The sequence below is a fragment of the Pinus tabuliformis genome, chromosome 2_1 (genome assembly GCF_031772625.1).
Source record: "Pinus tabuliformis cultivar Carrire ecotype Pingquan chromosome 2_1, CPIR1, whole genome shotgun sequence".
NCBI classification, from domain to species: domain Eukaryota; kingdom Viridiplantae; phylum Streptophyta; class Pinopsida; order Pinales; family Pinaceae; genus Pinus; species Pinus tabuliformis.
Window position 1 is genome coordinate 546647452 of NC_142299.1, and position 20793 is coordinate 546668244.

At 38.1% G+C, this 20793-nt stretch overlaps 1 protein-coding gene across 1 annotated transcript; it reads right to left on the reverse strand.

Moving 5' to 3' along the window:
• Window positions 1-11628: 11628 nt before the first annotated feature.
• LOC149201500 (DNA replication licensing factor MCM5-like) lies at window positions 11629-12914 on the reverse strand. Its single transcript, XM_089401293.1, has 5 exons — window positions 12822-12914; window positions 12595-12704; window positions 12346-12475; window positions 12083-12184; window positions 11629-11744 (listed from the first exon to the last, which is right to left on the reverse strand). The coding sequence occupies exons 1-5, from the start codon at window positions 12912-12914 to the stop codon at window positions 11661-11663; spliced, it is 519 nt and encodes a 172-aa protein (XP_089257419.1). The 3' UTR covers window positions 11629-11660.
• Window positions 12915-20793: the final 7879 nt, after the last annotated feature.

Consider the following 20793-nt stretch of genomic DNA (forward strand, 5'->3'; position numbering starts at 1 on the left):
ATTAAAACGCCAATAGTGTACGAGGATACAAACAATATGATAACAAATCTCATCACTAACTCATCCCCACCTGTTTATTTCTATGCATTTTCATTCCCACTGTAGCAGAGTGAGGTACAAATGTTGGAGAATTCCTAAAACAATCGAGATTTTTTCAATTTTAGGACTCGGACTCAGATAGTCAGATTGCTGCCACTCCTCCTTCCACATTTCCCTGCAGATTTGATTGAATGAGGCTTTCAAGCATCAATGTACCATTACAAGGCACCATGGCCCGTTGGCAGAGAAAGTAAGTTGTGAGTTGAACATCCCATGACTGAACACTGTGGCAACACCTATCTCCTATGTAGCATGTGCATTAAACTGCAACCCTTGAAAGCACATTGGCTCCTGAGGAGTAAGGTTACTAACTAATGATTGATCCACATACATGGTGGACCAATTTTTGTTGAAATTTATGATTAAATGGATTGAAATTGTAGAGCCTGATTGGCACTGATGGACTCCGTAACAAATCTCTACTTCACCCTGATTATGCACTATGGGTTTCATATACAATTTCATGGAACAAACAAACAATTTGATTAAAACTGTAGATTGTGATGGTATAGCTGGATTCAGCAATAAACATATACTGCATCCTAATTTCTGCAAGATCATGAAAGTAAACAAATAATTTGGCTGTAATTGTATTTGTAGATTTTGATAGCATAGAAGGATTCAGTAACAAACAACTTACTGCACTTGAATTATGCCAGTTGTGACGTACAATTTTCTCAATCAAAGAAACAAGAATATTTTTAGAAATGAGGGCCAAGGTCGCTATTAAATGCAGATTCTACATAACAGATAGGTAGAGCCAATGTCTTTAAATGAGATTTTTTGGAGTTTCCTAGTGAAACAATTTGTGGCCAAATCTTGATTTGTGTTGTTTAAACTGGCTTTTTAATTGCATATATAGATTCAGCACCCTCAAAAATCTCTGGGGCACTTTCTTTGTGAAGAGTTCACCTGGAGAGCTTGTGATTTCAATGAATCCCCAGCAGATTTTAGACAAATTTAATAAGAAAACTTTCCAAAAAATCACATTTAAAAACTATTAGAATCTAAAAATATCTTGCAATCCTAAAAATAAGAGCAAGTTCAAACCATTAACCTTGCTGTTATCTGCCAGATTCCTGATATATATAAAAAAGCCCATGGTTGCCCCTATAAACAACATTTGCTCACCTGAAAACAAAGCGCTGCTATCAAAGAGAGGGGAGATTGCACGAATCACAAACAAACGAAAGAGACTGTTAAACATTGTTGATTTTTGCAGATTCTATTTCTTTCTTGCTCGGAGTTATAGTATCTGTCCTTACCTTTGAGTATATTGGCTATGAGATAAGAAGTGAAGAGAAGCGGAGGACACCATTAAAGCTGCAGTAGCAGAGGAGATTTCGACTGGGGCGACCTAGGAACACGTCCACATTACTCTAAACTCTTGATCTCTCCATTAGTCCTGTGAATGTGTTGCAAGGTCACCCCAGTCGAGCCTGCTCTATCTCATTTATTCATGTGACCCAATATGCAGGGGAAACCCTTTCTGAAACTGCATCAATGAATGTCTGTAATTTATAATTTATTGAAATGAGATTGATAGAGAAGGAGAAAGGAACCAAAATCTGGTAGTACACGCAGTACACGTGAAGTGCAGATATGGCCCTGAGATTTATGTTGAGTTAGGTCGAAATTAGATGGTTTCACACACTGTCGGTGGAAGGAATGGAAGGGCTTAATCTCCTCCATATTTAGGTTGAAAGGACAGTTGCCACGATGGAAGGGCAGTATGAAATTGCAATGTATGGAATGTAGTCTAGTACTATTTTTACCAGAAAAAATTGAACAGTACAAACAATAATACTTTATTATAATAATAGAACGAATTGAAGTATAGTAAGGTTTGAAGGTGTCAAAGCCAGTGTGAATGCTGACATGTCTAACAGTGACTATTGAGACTATGACATTAGCCAGGGACTTGCACACCAAAACCCAAAACCAGTTTCTGGCCCGATAAATCTTTTGTTCATGGATGATATGTTATAAATCATATACATTTCACAACTTGCTTGACCACGGCAAGATAAGCACCGTACCTACCTAATGTATAAAAGAAGACTGATAAGCAGGAGGAGGGGCAGGCAGTCCACTGCCAAAGCGATGGTTGCTATAATTAGTAGAGGAATTGTAAGAACCGTGCTCTAATATGTCTGATTTTGAGTCTGAGTTAGTAAAGAAAAATGCTCAAATGTAACTATGTGCTCCTTCAGCAACCATGATGTCATGGTGACTTGGGAGCTCCACAGGCAATTTGTGAATTTCTAACCATTACATTAACCCACTTGCAACTTCTCTCGGTAATTCTTTCCTCGCATCTCTATTAGATACTTAATAGACATTTTAACATAGGATAATGTATAAAACACAGGGAGAACATCAAGGTGTACAATGGAATTTATTGTGAGTATTAAAATGTTTAGATATTTGTTTTCAGATATTCTAATATAATCCCACTGCAGCAGAGTGAGGTACAAATGTTGGAGAATTCCTAAAACAAAAAATACTTGTGCCATTTTGACTTCTTTTGAAGTTGAAAATTCTTCGGAGAAAGACTAATTTCGAGATTTTTTCAATTTTAGGACTCGAACTCAGATAGTCAGATTGCTGCCACTCCTCCTTCCATATTTCCCTGCATATTTGATTGAATGAGGCCTTCACGCATCAATGTCCCATTACAAGGCCCCATGGCCCGTTGGCAGAGAAAGTAAGTTGTGAGCTGAACATCCCATGGTTGAACACCGTGGCAGCACCTATCTCCTATGTAGCATGTGCATTAAACTGCAACCCTTGAAAGCACGTTGGCTCCTGAGGAGTAGGGTTACTGACTAATGATTGATCCACATACATGGTGGACCAATTTTTGTTGAAATTTATGATTAAATGGATTGGAATTGTAGAGCCTGATTGGCACTGATGGACTCAGTAACAAATATCTACTTCACCCTAATTATGCACTGTGGGTTTCATATACAATTTCATAGAACAAACAAACAATTTGATTAAAACTCTAGATTGTGATGGTATAGCTGGATTCAACAATAAACATATACTGCATCTTGATTTCTGCGAGATCATGAAAGTAAACAAATAATTTTGCTGTAATTGTATTTGTAGATTTTGATAGCATAGAAGGATTCAGTAATAAACAACTTACTGCACTTGAATTATGCTAGTTGTGACATACAATTTTCTCAATCAAAGAAACAAGAATATTTTTAGAAATGAGGGCCAAGGTCGCTATTAAATGCAGATTCTACATAACAGATAGGTAGAGCCAATGTCTTTAAATGAGATTTTTTGGAGTTTTCTAGTGAAAAAATTTGTGGCCAAATCTTGATTTGTGTTGTTTAAACTGGTTTTTTAACTGCATATATAGATTCAGCACCCTCAAAAATCTCTGGGGCACTTTCTTTGTGAAGAGTTCACCTAGACAGCTTGTGATTTCAATGAATCCCTAGCAGATTTTAGACAAATTTAATAAGAAAACTTTCCAAAAAATCACATTTAAAAACTATTAGAATCTAAAAATATCTTGCAATCCTAAAAATAAGAGCAAGTTCAAACCATTAACCTTGCTGTTATCTGCCAGATTCCCGATATATATAAAAATGCCCATGGTTGCCCCTATAAACAACATTTTCTCACCTGAAAACAAAGCACTGCTATCAAGGAGAGGGGAGACTGCACGAATCACAAACAAACGAAAGAGACTGTTAAAAATTGTTGCTTGTTGCAGATTTTTTTTCTTTCTTGCTTGCAGTTATAGTATCTGTCCTTACCTTTGGGTATATTGGCTGTGAGATAAGAAGTGAGGAGAAGCGGAGGACACCATAAAGAAGTAGTAGCAGAGGAGGTTTCGATTGGGGCGACCTGGGAACACATCCAGATTACTCTAAACTCTTGATCTCTCCATTAGTCCTATGAATGTGTTGCAAGGTCACCCTAGTCGAGCCTGCTTTGTCTCATTTATTCATGTGAGCCCAATATGCAGGGGAAACCCTTTCTGAAACTGCGTCAATGAATGTCTGTAATTTATAATTTATTGAAATGAGATTGATAGAGAAGGATAAAGGAACCGAAATCTGGTAGTACAAGCAATACACGTGAAGTGCATATATGGCCCTGAGATTTATGTTGAGTTAGGTCAGTATGAAATTGCAATGTATGGAATGTAGTCCAGTACTATTTTTACCAGAAAAAATTGAATAGTACAAACAATAATACTTTATTATAATAATAGAACGAATTGAAGTATAGAAAGGTTTGAAGGTGTCAAAGCCTGTGTGAATGCTGACGTGTCTAACAGTGACTATTGAGACTATGACATTAGCCAGGGACTTGCACACCAAAACCCAAAACCAGTTTCTGGCCCGATAAATCCTTTGTTCATGGATGACATGTTATAAATCATATACATTTCACAACCTGCTTGACCACGGTAAGATAAGCACCGTACCTACCTAATGTATAAAAGAAGACTGATAAGCAGGAGGAGGGGCAGGCAGTCCACTGCCAAAGCAATGGTTGCTGTAATTAATAGAGGAATTGTAAGAACCGTGCTCTAATATGTCTGATTTTGAGTCTGAGTCAGTAAAGAAAAGTGCTCAAATGTAACTATGTGCTCCTTCAGCAACCATGATGTCATGGTGACTTGGGAGCTCACCAACTCGAAATCCAAGACCTTGGCCCTCATGTCGTCGCCCAGAAGGATATTAGAGGGCTTCAGATCTCTGTGAATGAAGCTCGTCTATGCAAGGCTGTGCACGTACTCAACTCCGCGGGCGACATCGAGGGCAATGGAATGAAATGGAGTGATTCCATGCATACCTGCGTATTTAGGGGCCAGATAACCAAAAGTGCTGGCTAGCCTAGTTTCAACAGAAAACTTTCCATCAGGGGCCAGCTTGACCAACTCGAAATCCGAGACCTTGGCCCTCATGTCATCGCCCAGAAGGATATTAGAGGGCTTCAGATCTCTGTGAATGAAGCTTGTCCGTGCAAGGTTGTGCAGGTACTCAACTCCGCGGGCGACATCGAGGGCAAAGCTAAGCCTCTGTTTCCATTCTAGCGGCCTCAGCCCGGCCGCCGCCCATTCAAACAGATGCAGACTCAGCGGCCCCTGGGGAATATACTCATACACCAGCATCTTCTCCCCGCCGTCGATACAGTACCCAAGGAGACGAAGCCGATGCGCTGCTCAGGCAGTTAAGGAGTTACAACTATCTCAACATGATCCAACGATTCAAGATGGCTCAATCGTCTAACATATCATCTAATGGTGCAAAGTAATGACACGTAGGCAGAGAGCAAAGTTGATTTCAGAGGGGAATGCCTTACGGCATAATAAACACGTAAGACAGAGTATTCCCTATGAATATGCGATAACCCACACAAACTCCTTCCATGCAGAGGACCACCATAAAATCCACCATGGCTTTCCCTGTACTTCCATAAACAGCAAAGCCCAGATCTCCAAAGCTATATTTTCTGAAATCCTTGCCTTTTGAGGGCCCTCTTAGACCACACCAACAACGTCATGCCATAATAGGCAATGCATGCCACCAGTGCCAGCACAATAAGGCCTGAGGGCCATCCAGTCTTCATGAAAGTGTAGCTCAATCCCAGCACCCCTGCTCCTACAATCAATACCATTTTCGACTCTAAATATGTCGGGATTAATGGAGGCTACAAGGAATAAGAGTATCTTCCATGAATTCAAAAAACTGTTAACCCCGCACCCACCCTTGATCTTCATCTTCAGAAGTTTTCTTCCCACAGCGAAAAATGCTGCTGACCCAAATCAGACGAGAAGACAGAGATACGAAAATGTGAGAACCAGAATCATAAAACAGGAAGCAAATAAAAAATCTGCAAACTGGGGATTCGGTTCCAAAAATCTGAGAATCCAAACCAAAAATGGTCTGAATACCGCCACCCACTTCGATATACCCATAAAATATGTCTGATTTTGAGTCTGAGTCAGTAAAGAAAAATGCTCAAATGTAACTATGTGCTCCTTCAGCAACCATGATGTCATGGTGACTTGGGAGCTCCACAGGCAATTTGTGAATTTCTAACCATTACATTAACCCACTTGCAACTTCTCTCGGTAATTCTTTCCTCGCATCTCTATTAGATACTTAATAGACATTTTAACATAGGATAATGTATAAAACACAAGGAGAACATCAAGGTGTACAATGGAATTTATTGTGAGTATTAAAATGTTTAGATATTTGTTTTCAGATATTCTAATATAATCCCACTGCGGCAGAGTGAGGTACAAATGTTGGAGAATTCCTAAAACAAAAAATACTTGTGCCATTTTGACTTCTTTTGAAGTTGAAAATTCTTCAAAGAAAGACTAATTTCGAGATTTTTTCAATTTTAGGACTCGAACTCAGATAGTCAGATTGCTACCACTCCTCCTTCCATATTTCCCTGCATATTTCATTGAATGAGGCCTTCAAGCATCAATGTCCCATTACAAGGCACCATGGCCTGTTGGCAGAGAAAGTAAGTTGTGAGCTGAACATCCCATGGCTGAACATCGTGGCAGCACCTATCTCCTATGTAGCATGTGCATTAAACTGCAACCCTTGAAAGCACGTTGGCTCCTGAGGAGTAGGGTTACTGACTAATGATTGATCCACATACATGGTGGACCAATTTTTGTTGAAATTTATGATTAAATGGATTGGAATTGTAGAGCCTGATTGGCACTGATGGACTCAGTAACAAATATCTACTTCACCCTGATTATGCACTGTGGGTTTCATATACAATTTCATGGAACAAACAAACAATTTGATTAAAACTCTAGATTGTGATGGTATAGCTGGATTCAACAATAAACATATACTGCATCCTGATTTCTGCGAGATCATGAAAGTAAACAAATAATTTGGTTGTAATTGTATTTGTAGATTTTGATAGCATAGAAGGATTCAGTAACAAACAACTTACTGCACTTGAATTATTCTAGTTGTGACATACAATTTTCTCAATCAAAGAAACAAGAATATTTTTAGAAATGAGGGCCAAGGTCGCTATTAAATGCAGATTCTACATGACAGATAGGTAGAGCCAATGTCTTTAAATGAGATTTTTTGGAGTTTCCTAGTGAAAAAATTTGTGGCCAAATCTTGATTTGTGTTGTTTAAACTGGTTTTTTAATTGCATATATAGATTCAGCACCCTCAAAAATCTCTGGGGCACTTTCTTTGTGAAGAGTTCACCTAGACAGCTTGTGATTTCAATGAATCCCTAGCAGATTTTAGACAAATTTAATAAGAAAACTTTCCAAAAAATCACATTTAAAAACTATTAGAATCTAAAAATATCTTGCAATCCTAAAAATAAGAGCAAGTTCAAACCATTAACCTTGCTGTTATCTGCCAGATTCCCGATATATGTAAAAATGCCCATGGTTGCCCCTATAAACAACATTTGCTCACCTGAAAACAAAGCACTGCTATCAAGGAGAGGGGAGACTGCACGAATCACAAACAAACGAAAGAGACTGTTAAAAATTGTTGCTTGTTGCAGATTTTGTTTCTTTCTTGCTTGCAGTTATAGTATCTGTCCTTACCTTTGGGTATATTGGCTGTGAGATAAGAAGTGAGGAGAAGCGGAGGACACCATAAAGCAGCAGTGGCAGAGGAGGTTTCGATTGGGGCGACCTGGGAACACATCCACATTACTCTAAACTCTTGATCTCTCCATTAGTCCTGTGAATGTGTTGCAAGGTCACCCTAGTCGAGCCTGCTCTGTCTCATTTATTCATGTGAGCCCAATATGCAGGGGAAACCCTTTCTGAAACTGCGTCAATGAATGTCTGTAATTTATAATTTATTGAAATGAGATTGATAGAGAAGGATAAAGGAACCGAAATCTGGTAGTACAAGCAATACACGTGAAGTGCATATATGGCCCTAAGATTTATGTTGAGTTAGGTCAGTATGAAATTGCAATGTATGGAATGTAGTCCAGTACTATTTTTACCAGAAAAAATTGAATAGTACAAACAATAATACTTTATTATAATAATAGAACGAATTGAAGTATAGTAAGGTTTGAAGGTGTCAAAGCCAATGTGAATGCTGACGTGTCTAACAGTGACTATTGAGACTATGACATTAGCCAGGGACTTGCACACCAAAACCCAAAACCAGTTTCTGGCCCGATAAATCTTTTGTTCATGGATGACATGTTATAAATCATATACATTTCACAACTTGCTTGACCACGGTAAGATAAGCACTGTACCTACCTAATGTATAAAAGAAGATTGATAAGCAGGAGGAGGGGCAGGAAGTCCACTGCCAAAGCGATGGTTGTTGTAATTAATAGGGGAATTGTAATAACCATGCTCTAATATGTCTGATTTTGAGTCTGAGTCAGTAAAGAAAAGTGCTCAAATGTAACTATGTGCTCCTTCAGCAACCATGATGTCATGGTGACTTGGGAGCTCCCCAACTCGAAATCCGAGACCTTGGCCCTCATGTCGTCACCCAGAAGGATATTAGAGGGCTTCAGATCTCTGTGAATGAAGCTCGTCTGTGCAAGGCTGTGCAGGTACTCAACTCCGCGGGCGACATCGAGGGCAATGGAATGAAATGGAGTGATTCCATGCATACCTGCGTATTCAGGGGCCAGATAACCAAAAGTGTCGGCTAGCCTGGTTTCAACAGAAAACTTTCCATCAGGGGCCAGCTTGACCAACTCGAAATCCGAGACCTTGGCCCTCATGTCGTCGCCCAGAAGGATATTAGAGGGCTTCAGATCTCTGTGAATGAAGCTCGTCCGTGCAAGGTTGTGCAGGTACTCAACTCCGCGGGCGACATCGAGGGCAAAGCTAAGCCTCTATTTCCATTCTAGCGGCCTCAGCCCGGCCGCCGCCCATTCAAACAGATGCAGACTCAGCGGCCCCTGGGGCATATACTCGTACACCAGCATCTTCTCCCCACCGTCGATACAGTACCCAAGGAGACGAAGCCGATGCGCTGCTCAGGCAGTTAAGGAGTTGCAGCTATCTCAACATGATCCAACGATTCAAGATGGCTCAATCGTCTAACATATCATCTAATGGTGCAAAGTAATGACACGTAGGCAGAGAGCAAAGTTGATTTCAGAGGGGAATGCCTTACGGCATAATAAACACGTAAGACAGAGTATTCCCTATGAATATGCGATAACCCACACAAACTCCTTCCATGCAGAGGACCACCATAAAATCCACCATGGCTTTCCCTGTACTTCCATAAACAGCAAAGCCCAGATCTTCAAAGCTATATTTTCTAAAATCCTTGCCTTTTGAGGGCCCTCTTAGACCACACCAATAGCGTCATGCCATAATAGGCAATGCATGCCACCAGTGCCAGTACAATAAGGCCTGAGGGCCATCCAGTCTTCATGAAAGTGTAGGTCAATCCCAGCGCCCCTGCTCCTACAATCAATACCATTTTCAACTCTAAATATGTCGGGATTAATGGAGGCTACAAGGAATAAGAGTATCTTCCATGAATTCAAAAAACTGTTAACCCCGCACCCACCCTTGATCTTCATCTTCAGAAGTTTTCTTCCCACAGCAAAAAACGCTGCTGACCCAAATCAGACGAGAAGACAGAGATACGAAAATGTGAGAACCAGAATCATAAAACAGGAAGCAGATAAAAAAATCTGCAAACTGGGGATTCGGTTCCAAAAATCTGAGAATCCAAACCAAAAATGGTCTGAATACCGCCACCCACTTCGATATACCCATAAAATTTCCCTGTGTCGCTTCAGACCTCAGGGCGTGCGACTCTTCACTGATCAGAATGTTCTTCACTGATGATCTAATGGCTGGAGATTATTTAATCGTCTAACAATCCATTTAACGGCCCACGTCGAGACACGGTTGCATGGAGGGGAGTTCGTTTCAGAGGGAACGCCTTACGGCGTAACTAGAATGAGAATGAAAATGCATAGAAATAAACAGGTGGGGATGAGTTAGTGATGAGATTTGTTATCCTCGTACACTATTGGCGTTTTAATAAACAAATTTATATATACATATAAGTTAAATTTATACATACATGCAAGTTCGAAACAAATTTGAATAATAAGTGAAATGAATAAAAAATATTTAACACTTTTACTAGAATAACAATCCATTTCGCATGAAAGAGATCCTGATTTTTCTTTATGAGCAGCTTTGCATACAATTTACCCTGTATGAACTTTTTCAAACTATATTTACATTGTCTTTATTGGACTGACTTATATCGTCTCTATTATTTACCAACATATTTTAATGGACTGATTAACATTATATGAAAATTTCTGCGCAGCATCAACGTGCATAATGACATGTAAATTTCAAAAACAAAATGGCAATGTCACACAGAAACGAAGGATCAACTTCAGAAGGACAAAACAGTGAACATTTTCTTTAACGTTCTGATAAATAACAGCAATAGGTATCCAGTACCTAGCAGATGCAATGGCATAGAACCAACAACTGACACATTGTCTCTTCTTCCTATGCAGAAGAATATAAGAAACTCAAAATGGATTGGAAACATATACTTGTACGCAGCTTTCAGCTTTTCAAACAAGAGTGTTGGTAGCTCACATATTTATATTCAACTTTTTGGTAATGACAAAATCCAATAGATGAACAGAGGAGGAAACTGCATAATAATAACACAAATTCTGATATGAACTGTTGCTCACTAAATTGCATTGATTCAAATACTTAAAGCTAAGTGATTACATAGACTCAAACTTGCTAAGAACAAAGATACTAATCTTAACTCATGTGTGATTGACACTTCGCAGTCTCTTGTAAGAGTTGCTGTCATATTCTAATTTTTTTCTAGCTCAGTTGAAGAGGTAGCACTTGGAATATCTGTAGTACATAGTTTTGTTCAGAATTGAACCATAGAAATCTTGAAGACCAAACCTCTCCACTTAACTATTAAACCAGATTTTCGAAACTAAACTCTCATACTCTACCTATCTGTGTGATTCACTGAGAGCAACATCAGAAAATGGTGATCAGAAAATGGTGAACTGAGATCCATCCTATAAAACAAACCATAAGAAATTGAAATGCATGTAACAGTGGAAAGAAAGTAGCAGAGAAAACTTATGTGAAAATGCATACTTGTTTGACTAGTTGCAGAGTCTAATAGCGAGGAGGAGGAGCAGGGTAAACATATTTGGGAGGTGTGGGGAGTTTGTGGACTGGTGGAGGAGAAGAGGGGTGGGGTTTTCCTGTGGGAGCTGGAATGTAGGGAACCCTTGTAAGAGTCGGAGGAGGGACCTCGTAAGCATGACTTGGTTTGGGAGGAGGGACGTCGTAAATGACTTGATTTGGGAGGAGGGACCTCTTAAGCATGACTTTACCACGATATTTATCATAATAAAACTGCCTCTTGTGTCGAGACCATTATAGAAAAGCCTTTTGGAAGGATGCCTATTGAAGAAAATAAACTTTACACAAAACTGGCACTGCCTAGCCGCGGCCCTCTGTTAGGGTCCTAACAGTATCAGATCACTCATCTTTAACTTTACACTTTGCGAACTATGACACGCCTTTCTCTCTTGTATTCCACTTCATCCCTTTGATGCATGATAAGGAGAGCTCTTCGAACCTGAAATGAACAAATCATCCCACTTGGTGAAAACCATGGCTATGATATCATTACTTCAGAGAAGCTGTAAACAACCTATCATATCATTACTTAAGAGAGGCTGTAAACAACATCATTAGCAAGGTTCTATAGGTGACGAAAGCCATTTCTCCCCGTGATATACGTTGCCTGTTGCGCAAACTACCCATAAAATGATCTACGGGTAAGCAATATAACTCCAATATTGAGCTAGCTAACAAAACTAATTATAGAAGTAACATGTACTGACATTGGAAAATTATAATAATAAAATAGTCACTGCCGAAACTCAGCAATATAATGAGTGTTGTAATTCTTACAGTTGATTCATTCAACCCCATTCTGATCATATCATCAATCAGACGCCTCTCAGATACATTGATGCCGATTCCCATTCGTCTCTTTATCTGTGTCTCAACTTGCTGTTACAAGCATGTGGCACTAGCATGAGCAACCATCAATTTTCTTTATTGTTGCAAATCAAAGACCATGACATAGTTCGCAAGCATAGCAGGCTTTTGGTTTGAAGAAAGAATCCACAAATATAGCTGTTCTTACTTGCTAGATTAGATGAGACGCGTACCTGAATTTCACTTCTCATTTCTGGTGTCAAACTTATTTGTTCAGCAATGCCAGAGCGTGCAGCATCCATAGTAGAAACATTGAAAAGCCTCAAAGCTTCTGTGACATGTTCCTCTGTTGCTACAGTTGACCTGCATTAAAAACAATATTTTCAATTTTTCAGATGCAATCTGACTAAGGAAATCGATTGACTTTGATTAACAATAATGCATACATTGAAAAATTACAAAATAATGCTGGGACTACTCACAATTGCATCTTTGCAATGGACTCGCTTAATCGAATAATAGCTTCTAACTGCCTCACTGTTATAGGTATGGCAGGAGAATCTCCACTTTCATGAGCCTGTTGGCGCATTTGCTGAAAATTCCAGACATAATACCGATGATTCCACAATCAAAAACCGATTGAAAGTATTTTTTTTGGAAAACTCATATTTCCCATCCAGAAAAAAGACCCACAAACAAATGAGAGTACCTGTCTAATCCTAACATAGTTATAGACCTTGGCCCTCATGTCGTCGCCCAGAAGGATATTAGAGGGCTTCAGATCTCTGTGAATGAAGCTCATCCGTGCAAGGCTGTGCAGGTACTCAACTCCGCGGGCGACATCGAGGGCAAAGCTAAGCCTTTGTTTCCATTCTAGCGGCCGGGCTCATTCAAACAGATGCAGACTCAGCGGCCCCTGGGGCATATACTCGTACACCAGCAACTTCTCCCCACCGTCGATACAGTACCCAAGGAGATGAAGCCGATGCGCTGCTCAGGCAGTTAAGGAGTTGCAGCTGATCCAACGACTCAAGATGGCTCAATCGTCTAACATATCATCTAATGGTGCACAGTAATGACACGTAGGCAGAGAGAAAAGTTGATTTCAGAGGGGAACGCCTTACGGCGTAATTAAATCCTCGTGTTAAGAGCATTCAATTCTTTTAAACTTTTCTTTATTGAAATCATAGGGGACTTGAGGATAAACGGAAGATTCTACTTTTTATTTTAATATCGGTTAGACCAGCGCATATATAATACACCGTATACTTAGAGATTTAGACAACAATAGCAGAGAATAATTCACAGTGACAAACAGATGGAGAAACAATAAGATTACTCAATCAGAAACAACGGAATAGATAAAACAATCACTGGAGAACAGAAATCACTTTGCATTACATAATAGGCTTGGGCCTTGGCTTGCTTTCCTTGGCCAGAGAAATTACAAAATTTATAGAGGCAGAAGAAGGATCTAGAATCTTGTATGTGATGGATATCTGGAATGATCTAGAAAATACTGGCAGTGTATGAGGATTTATAATCCCGCATGTGATTCTAGAAACTAATGGCGGTGTAGAAAGATCTAGAATCCTGGAGATCTAGAAAGAACTGATCTAGAATCCTCTGTGAATTTGGCTTCACACCTAACATTCTCCCACTTGAAGCCAAATAAGAGTCATCAAGTCACACCAAGTCCTACCATGCCTCTACATAATGTTTATTTCATGGTAGAATCTTAGTGAGCATATTAGCAGGGTTCCTATCTGTATGGATATTTTCCAAGGATAACTGTTCTTCCTCCAACACATGCCGGATCCAATGGTACCTTAAGTCAATTTGTTTGGTTTTTGAATGAAATGCTGGGTTTTTCGTCAAGTGAATGGCACTCTGACTATCACAATATAGCACATACTTCTCCTGCTTTATTCCTATCTTTCCTAGGAATCACTGCATCCAAAACATATCTTTACAAGCTTCTGTTGCAGCTATGTACTCTGCTTCTGTTATAGAGACGGCTACTATTCATTGTAGCCTTGACACCCAAGATACTGCTGCACCTGCAAATGTATACAAATAACCTGTAGTGGACATTCTGGTATCTATATCTCCAACCATATCTGCATCTGTAAATCCTCCAAGCACAGTCTCATCATGACCAAAAAATAAACAATAATGACTAGTACCCTTGAGATACCTTAAAATCCATTTCACTGTTTGCCAATGTTGTTTGCCTGTATTGGTAAGAAACCTGCTCACTACTCCCACTGAATATGCAATGTCTGGTCAAGTTCATACCATGGCATACATTAAGCTACCAACTGTTGAAGCATAAGGAATCTTGCTCATCTCTTCTTTCTCCTTGTCATCACTAGGACATAATTCAGTACTCAGCTTGAAGTGGGCTGCAAGGGGTGTACCAACTAGCTTGGTATCCTTTATGGTAAACCTGTCAAGCACCTTTTTGATATATTTTTCTTGTGATAGCCACAACCTTTTGTTTTTCCTGTCACGCATAATCCGCACGCCAAATATCTGTTGAGCTGGTTCCAAATCCTTAATTGCAAATTTGATACCTAAATTTTTCTTCAACCTATTGATCTTATTCTTATCATGCCCAACAATAAACATGTCATCCACATATAACAATAATATGATATAATTTCCTTGATCATACCTCTTGATATAGACACAATGGTCAGCTTCAAACCTCTGAAAACCATGTTACATCATGAATGAATCAAATTTCTTGTACCATTGTCGAGGTGTCCGTTTCAACACATAGAGACTCTTCTTCAACCTACAAACAATGCCTTCTTTGCCTTTTTCTATGAAGCCTTTTGACTGCTCCATATAAATTTCTTCCTCCAATTCACCATGAAGGAAAGCAAACTTTACATCTAACTGTTCACATTCTAGGTCTAAAGTAGCAACTAGACCAAGAATTACTCTAATGGATGACATTTTAACAACAGGTGAGAAAATTTCAGTGACGTCAATACCTTTTTTTTGGGCAAAACCTTTCACCACCAGTCTTGCCTTATACCTCTCCTTCTTTTCGTCACCTTCATGCTTAATCCTATACACCCATTTGTTTTGTAGAGCCTTTCTACCTTTTGGGAGGTTTACCAACTCCCAAGTTTTATTTTCTTGCAAAGAGTTCATTCCTTCTTCCATTTCTTTCTTCCATTCTTTACTGTGCTCGAATTTACAAGCTTCTTGAAAACAATTAGATTCACCTTCATCAGTCGACAAAATATAGTTTGAAGAAGGATACCTTTGTGAAGGCTTATGAGGCCTAGAAGATCTACGAACAAACTATGGTGGTGCATCAGGTTGAATCTCCTGTAAAGGTTCTTGCAAGATTCCTTCTTTTTGTTGTTAAATATTTTCCACTTGTTGTTCTTCATGCTCCTGAATTTTTTGTTCATTTTCTTGTATTGGTGTTATATTTTCCTACTACTCTTCAAACCTGTCAATAACCTTCTTGACCTCTAACTCACCTACAATCCCTTGAACATTTCTGACTCATTAATATAACATCCCGACTTCTAATAATTTTTATGTTTGACTGGATCCCATAGACGATAACCAAGATCTTCATCCGCATATGCCAAAAAAATTCATTTCATAAATTTATCATCTAGCTTAGTTCTATTTTCTTTGGGAATATGTATGAATGTTTCACATCCAAATATCTTCAAGTGAGATTAATTCAAATTCTTACCAGTCCAAACTTCTTCAGGGATACCGCAATCCAAGCTATAGTTGGAGATCTATTTATGAGGTAGCAAGCGGTCTTGACTGCTTCAGCCCAAAAATTCTTCTCCAAACTAGAATTGGACAACATACTTCACACCTTTTCAATAATGGTGCAATTCATCCTTTCTGCGACACCATTTTGTTGAGGAGTACTAGCCACAATGTTCTCATGCTTTATGCCAAACCTGTTACAATATTCCTTAAATGCATTTGAGCAATATTCTCCACCATTATCTGTTCTTAAACACGTCAGCAATTTGTTAGTATCTCTTTCAATAGAAACATTGAATTTTTGAAATATTCCAAACACTTCACTTTTATTTTTCATAGGATATGCCCAAATTTTCCTAGATGCATCATTTATAAATGTTACAAAATATGATGCTCCTCCTAATGATTTGATGTTAACAGACCCAAACACATCTGAGTGTACCAATTCTAACACATTTTTCCTTCTGTCATGGCAACCTCTAAGGAATGAAACCCTTCTTTCTCTACCATATATACAATGCTCACAAAGATCAAGACTGTAGGATTTCAAACCTGGCAATAAATTTTTACCAACAAGGATTTTTAAGCCCTTCTCGCTCATGTGACCCAAATTCTTATGCCACAGATCTGGTAAATTTCCTTCTTTTGTGGCAGCAGCCAACTATGATTTTGTATCAGTGTCTTCAATTTGTATAATGTTCCTGTCTTTGGTCTTTTGGCCACGACCAATACACCTTTGCTAATTTTCCAGCCTCCTTTTCCAAAGCTTGTCGAATAGTCTTCATCATCCAGTGGTCCCATAGAGATTAAACTCATGCTCATTTTTGGTACATGCCTGACTTGTTTCAAAAATATACTTTGTCCATCTTTCATCTTGATCTAGACATCTCCCATTCCAACAATACTGCAAAAATGATTATTCCTCAAATGCACTCTACCATAATCACCGGGATTATATGAAACAAAACTATCTTTGCATGGGGTTACATGGTGAGATGCCCCAGAGTCAAGGATCCAATCAAAGCTACTGCTAGATGTATATACACATGCATCCTCTACTGAAACAGTAAACAACACATCACCATATGTGGCTGCAGCAATAGTCTCACCTTCATTTGTGCTGGATGACTTGTGATTTGTACTAGAGGGTCTTTGATCCTTTTGTCCTTTCTTCCAGAATCAACATTCTTTCTTCATGTGCCCGGGTTTGCCACAATGAAAGAAGATGATCCTTCCTCTCCTTGATTTTGATTTGCCTCTCAATCTTGATCGCCCTTGCCAGCTTTGATCCATTCTTCTACGACGATCAGCTAGAGCTCGAGCATCTCATCCCTAGTTTTCCGCAATTGACTTGTATCGTAGCTCCTCATTCATTAAACTGCTGCTGACATCATCAAACTTCAGGGTCCCTGTAGTTGTTGAAGTGTTCATAGCTACAATTAAATTTTCCGAGCTGTCTGGCATAGAACACATTAGCAAAATAGCTCTAATTTCATCATCTAAAATGATTGTAACAGAAGCAAGTTGATTAGTAATAATATTAAATGCATTCAAGTGCTTAGCAACTAAAGTACCCTCCTTCATTTTGAGATTATAAAACTTCTTCATCAAGAACACTTTGTTTGATGTTGTGTTCTTATCATATAGATCATGGAGCTTCTTCCATAATCCTTCAGTCATCTTTTCTCTGGACACATTGAAATAAACATTCTTGGCTAAATATTGGCGGATTGTTGCAATCGCGTTTCTATCTAGCTTATTCTACTCTTCATTTGTTATCGATGAGAGTTTCTTTGTTGTGCTCTCAATTGGAAAATATTGATCATTTAAAATCAATATATCCTCCATCTGTGATTTCCATAGGGAAAAATTAGCTCCGCTCAACTTCTCCATATCTATAAGTGTTGTCTCCATTTTCAATCAAATTCATGCCCAAAAACACAAAAAACTCCACCTAGAAAATAAAACTTTAATTATTACTCTTTAAAATTTAGTAATAATGACCTTCCTCCTTTTAAAATACTCTTTTCAAAATTCCTGCTCCTTTTAAAATATACTTTTCAAAATTCCAACATATAATTATATATGTTTCATAATAAATATAAAGACATATATAATGTTTTAAACTTTCGACATTTCACACATACATATGTTAGTTTGAGAAAAAAACTTGACATATACGTGCAAGATTGATGTAAAAAAAAACTTATGAACACCACGTTTCAACTCCAATCTCCATGGGTCTCCACTTTTCAAACTCCAGCAACACGTTTCAACATAGGTCCACGACCTTGTTTTTCTTGCAGCAACTGTCTTTTAGATTGAGCATTCCTCAGCTATTTCCTGGACAGATCCTTCAACAGCTCCAGGAGTAACAACCAACGTTTTAACGAACGCTGCCAGAGAAAGGTGATGGCACTAAGCGACTTGCACAGTGGATATTCAAACCTAGCTTTGATACCAATTATTAGACCAGAGCATACATAACACACAACAGATTTATACTCAGAGATGTAGATGGAAATAGGAAAGAATAATTCACAGAGACAAACAAATGGAGAAACAACAAGATTACTCAATTGGAAACAACAGAATAGATAAAACAATCACTTGAGAATAGAAATAACTTTGCATTATATAACAGGCTTGGGCCTTGGCTTGCTTTCCTTGGCTAGAGAAATTACAAATTTATAGAGGGAGAAGAAGGATCTAGAATCTTGTATGTGATGGAGATCTGGAATGATCTAGAAAATACTGGCGGTGTGGGAGGAGCTAGAATCCTGCATGTGATTCTGGAAACTAATGGCAGTGTAGAAAGATCTAGAACCCTGGAGATCTAGAAAGATATGATCTAGAATCCTCCATGAATTTGGCTTCACACTTAACAATATCGCAGTCGTGGAAATCATGTGTTTTTTTATTTTTCAATCACGATAACATTATTATTGTTTTAAATGGAAGATTTTAGTTTGTATTTTTAACGTAGAAATTATGAAGTTTTTTTTTCTTTTTACACAATAATCATATTATTGTTTTCTACTCGAGGGTTAGTTTAATTGTTAACATCCTTCGTCATTAAAATATTTTTTCCCATTGAAAAATAATTGGTTTAATTTTTTCTGAACACTCAAGTTATGCTAAATAGTATAATGTTCTTTTTTTTTAAATTAAATAAATAAAATTATATATATATATATATATATATATATATATAGATAGATATATATAGATATATGTATATATATATATATATATATATATATATATATATATATATATATATCAAAAATCAAAATAATTTAAATTAATTTATCTATTTCATCATCATTTTTATAAAAATAAATAACCCAACTTAATAATCAGCGACTTCATTTTTTTTAATTTACTAAATATATATATCACCCATCACAATAATACTTTAACAATAAAAACAACAATAAGATAATGTTTGCACTATTTACCCCATCCTCAATGTACTCCATCTCTGCATCCATATCATTCATCACAACGATATTTTAACAATAATAACAACCATAAAATAAGATATCCACTATTTACCCTGTCCTGAATTTACTTCATCTCCTCATCCAAGTTTCAAAGTTTACATAATCGAACATTTTTATCCTCGAGACAACGAAGAGACCAATCCATGAGCATTTACAGGATCAAAGATTTTTCTCTCCCGACAAGGAGGAGGCCAATTCAATCATGACCTGATTACATTATCTTATCGAGGGAACAATGTGGTGGGAAGAGCAATTTGATGATAGGTCATAGAAATTCAATACGCTAGATCCTTGTCTCTTGTACAAAAGGGCTCATTTGATGACGAATTTTGTGAATATTTTGATTCCCTTGAGTCTTCCCTAAAAATAGAGCAAGATGAACCATGACAAATAATGATGGTGAAATGCAATGAAGGAAAATTTAGATCTTGAACTACATCTGAATCATTCAATTTCTGTAACCTTAGCTACAAGTCATTACTAAAATTTAATTAGAAGTTGAGGATTTGGAATGAAAGATTAGGAAGAAAACCACTAGAAATATATGTCGGGGTTTCCAAGAAACAACCATATGGATTCTTTATTAATGGTCATTAATTATGAAGAGTCACTAGTAAATAAGGAATATGCCTATCTAGAGGAGTGTTGTATAAAACAATTAACTCTATATCAGATGATATTGTTGTGGCTAGAAAGGAGGATTGCTTTCGCAACAATCGACCGTGGGTGCAGAGGAAAAGAACCAGGGTTTCGATCGATCTCAGAGGCAGTCCTCCATGAAAGGACGCACGGGAGGGAGCTCCACTCCCTCCTTCAAGCAGGCAGTTGTTAGCAGGGGAAAAAAACCTATGGAAAATGATGGAGAGCCTTCAGAAGGAAAAGATAAAAGCAATGAAGAAGAGCAAGAGGGAACCAAGGCAAGGGAGCACAATTATGCATTGGAAAATGTGGAAGATATCAGGGAGCAAAGAACTAAAGACAAAGCACACATGGGACCATGCAAGCCCAAAGCGGCTTTAATTCCAAGAATCATTTTAAATGATCCAGTGCTGCAAGCGCACAGGGACCACATGAAAACATATGCAATCATTTGTAAATTCATGGATTTGTGGCCCACTGAAAAAGCTTTACAAACATGGATTAAATACCACTAGAAACCAAAAGGCATCATTGACTTACATCTTGGATCCAAGGGATTTTTCACTGTAGTTTTTAAAAATATTGAAGACAAAGACAGAGTGTTTGAAGGAGGGCCTTACTTCTTTGCTGTTGCAGGCCTCTATATGCGGTCGTGGATCATGAACTTTGTTCCGGAATGCAAAACTTTCACCTCAGTCCCAGTCTAGGTAAGACTCTACTCTCTACCTCTTGATCACTAGTAAACAGAATCTCTATCAGCCATAGGAAATAAGTTAGGGCGTT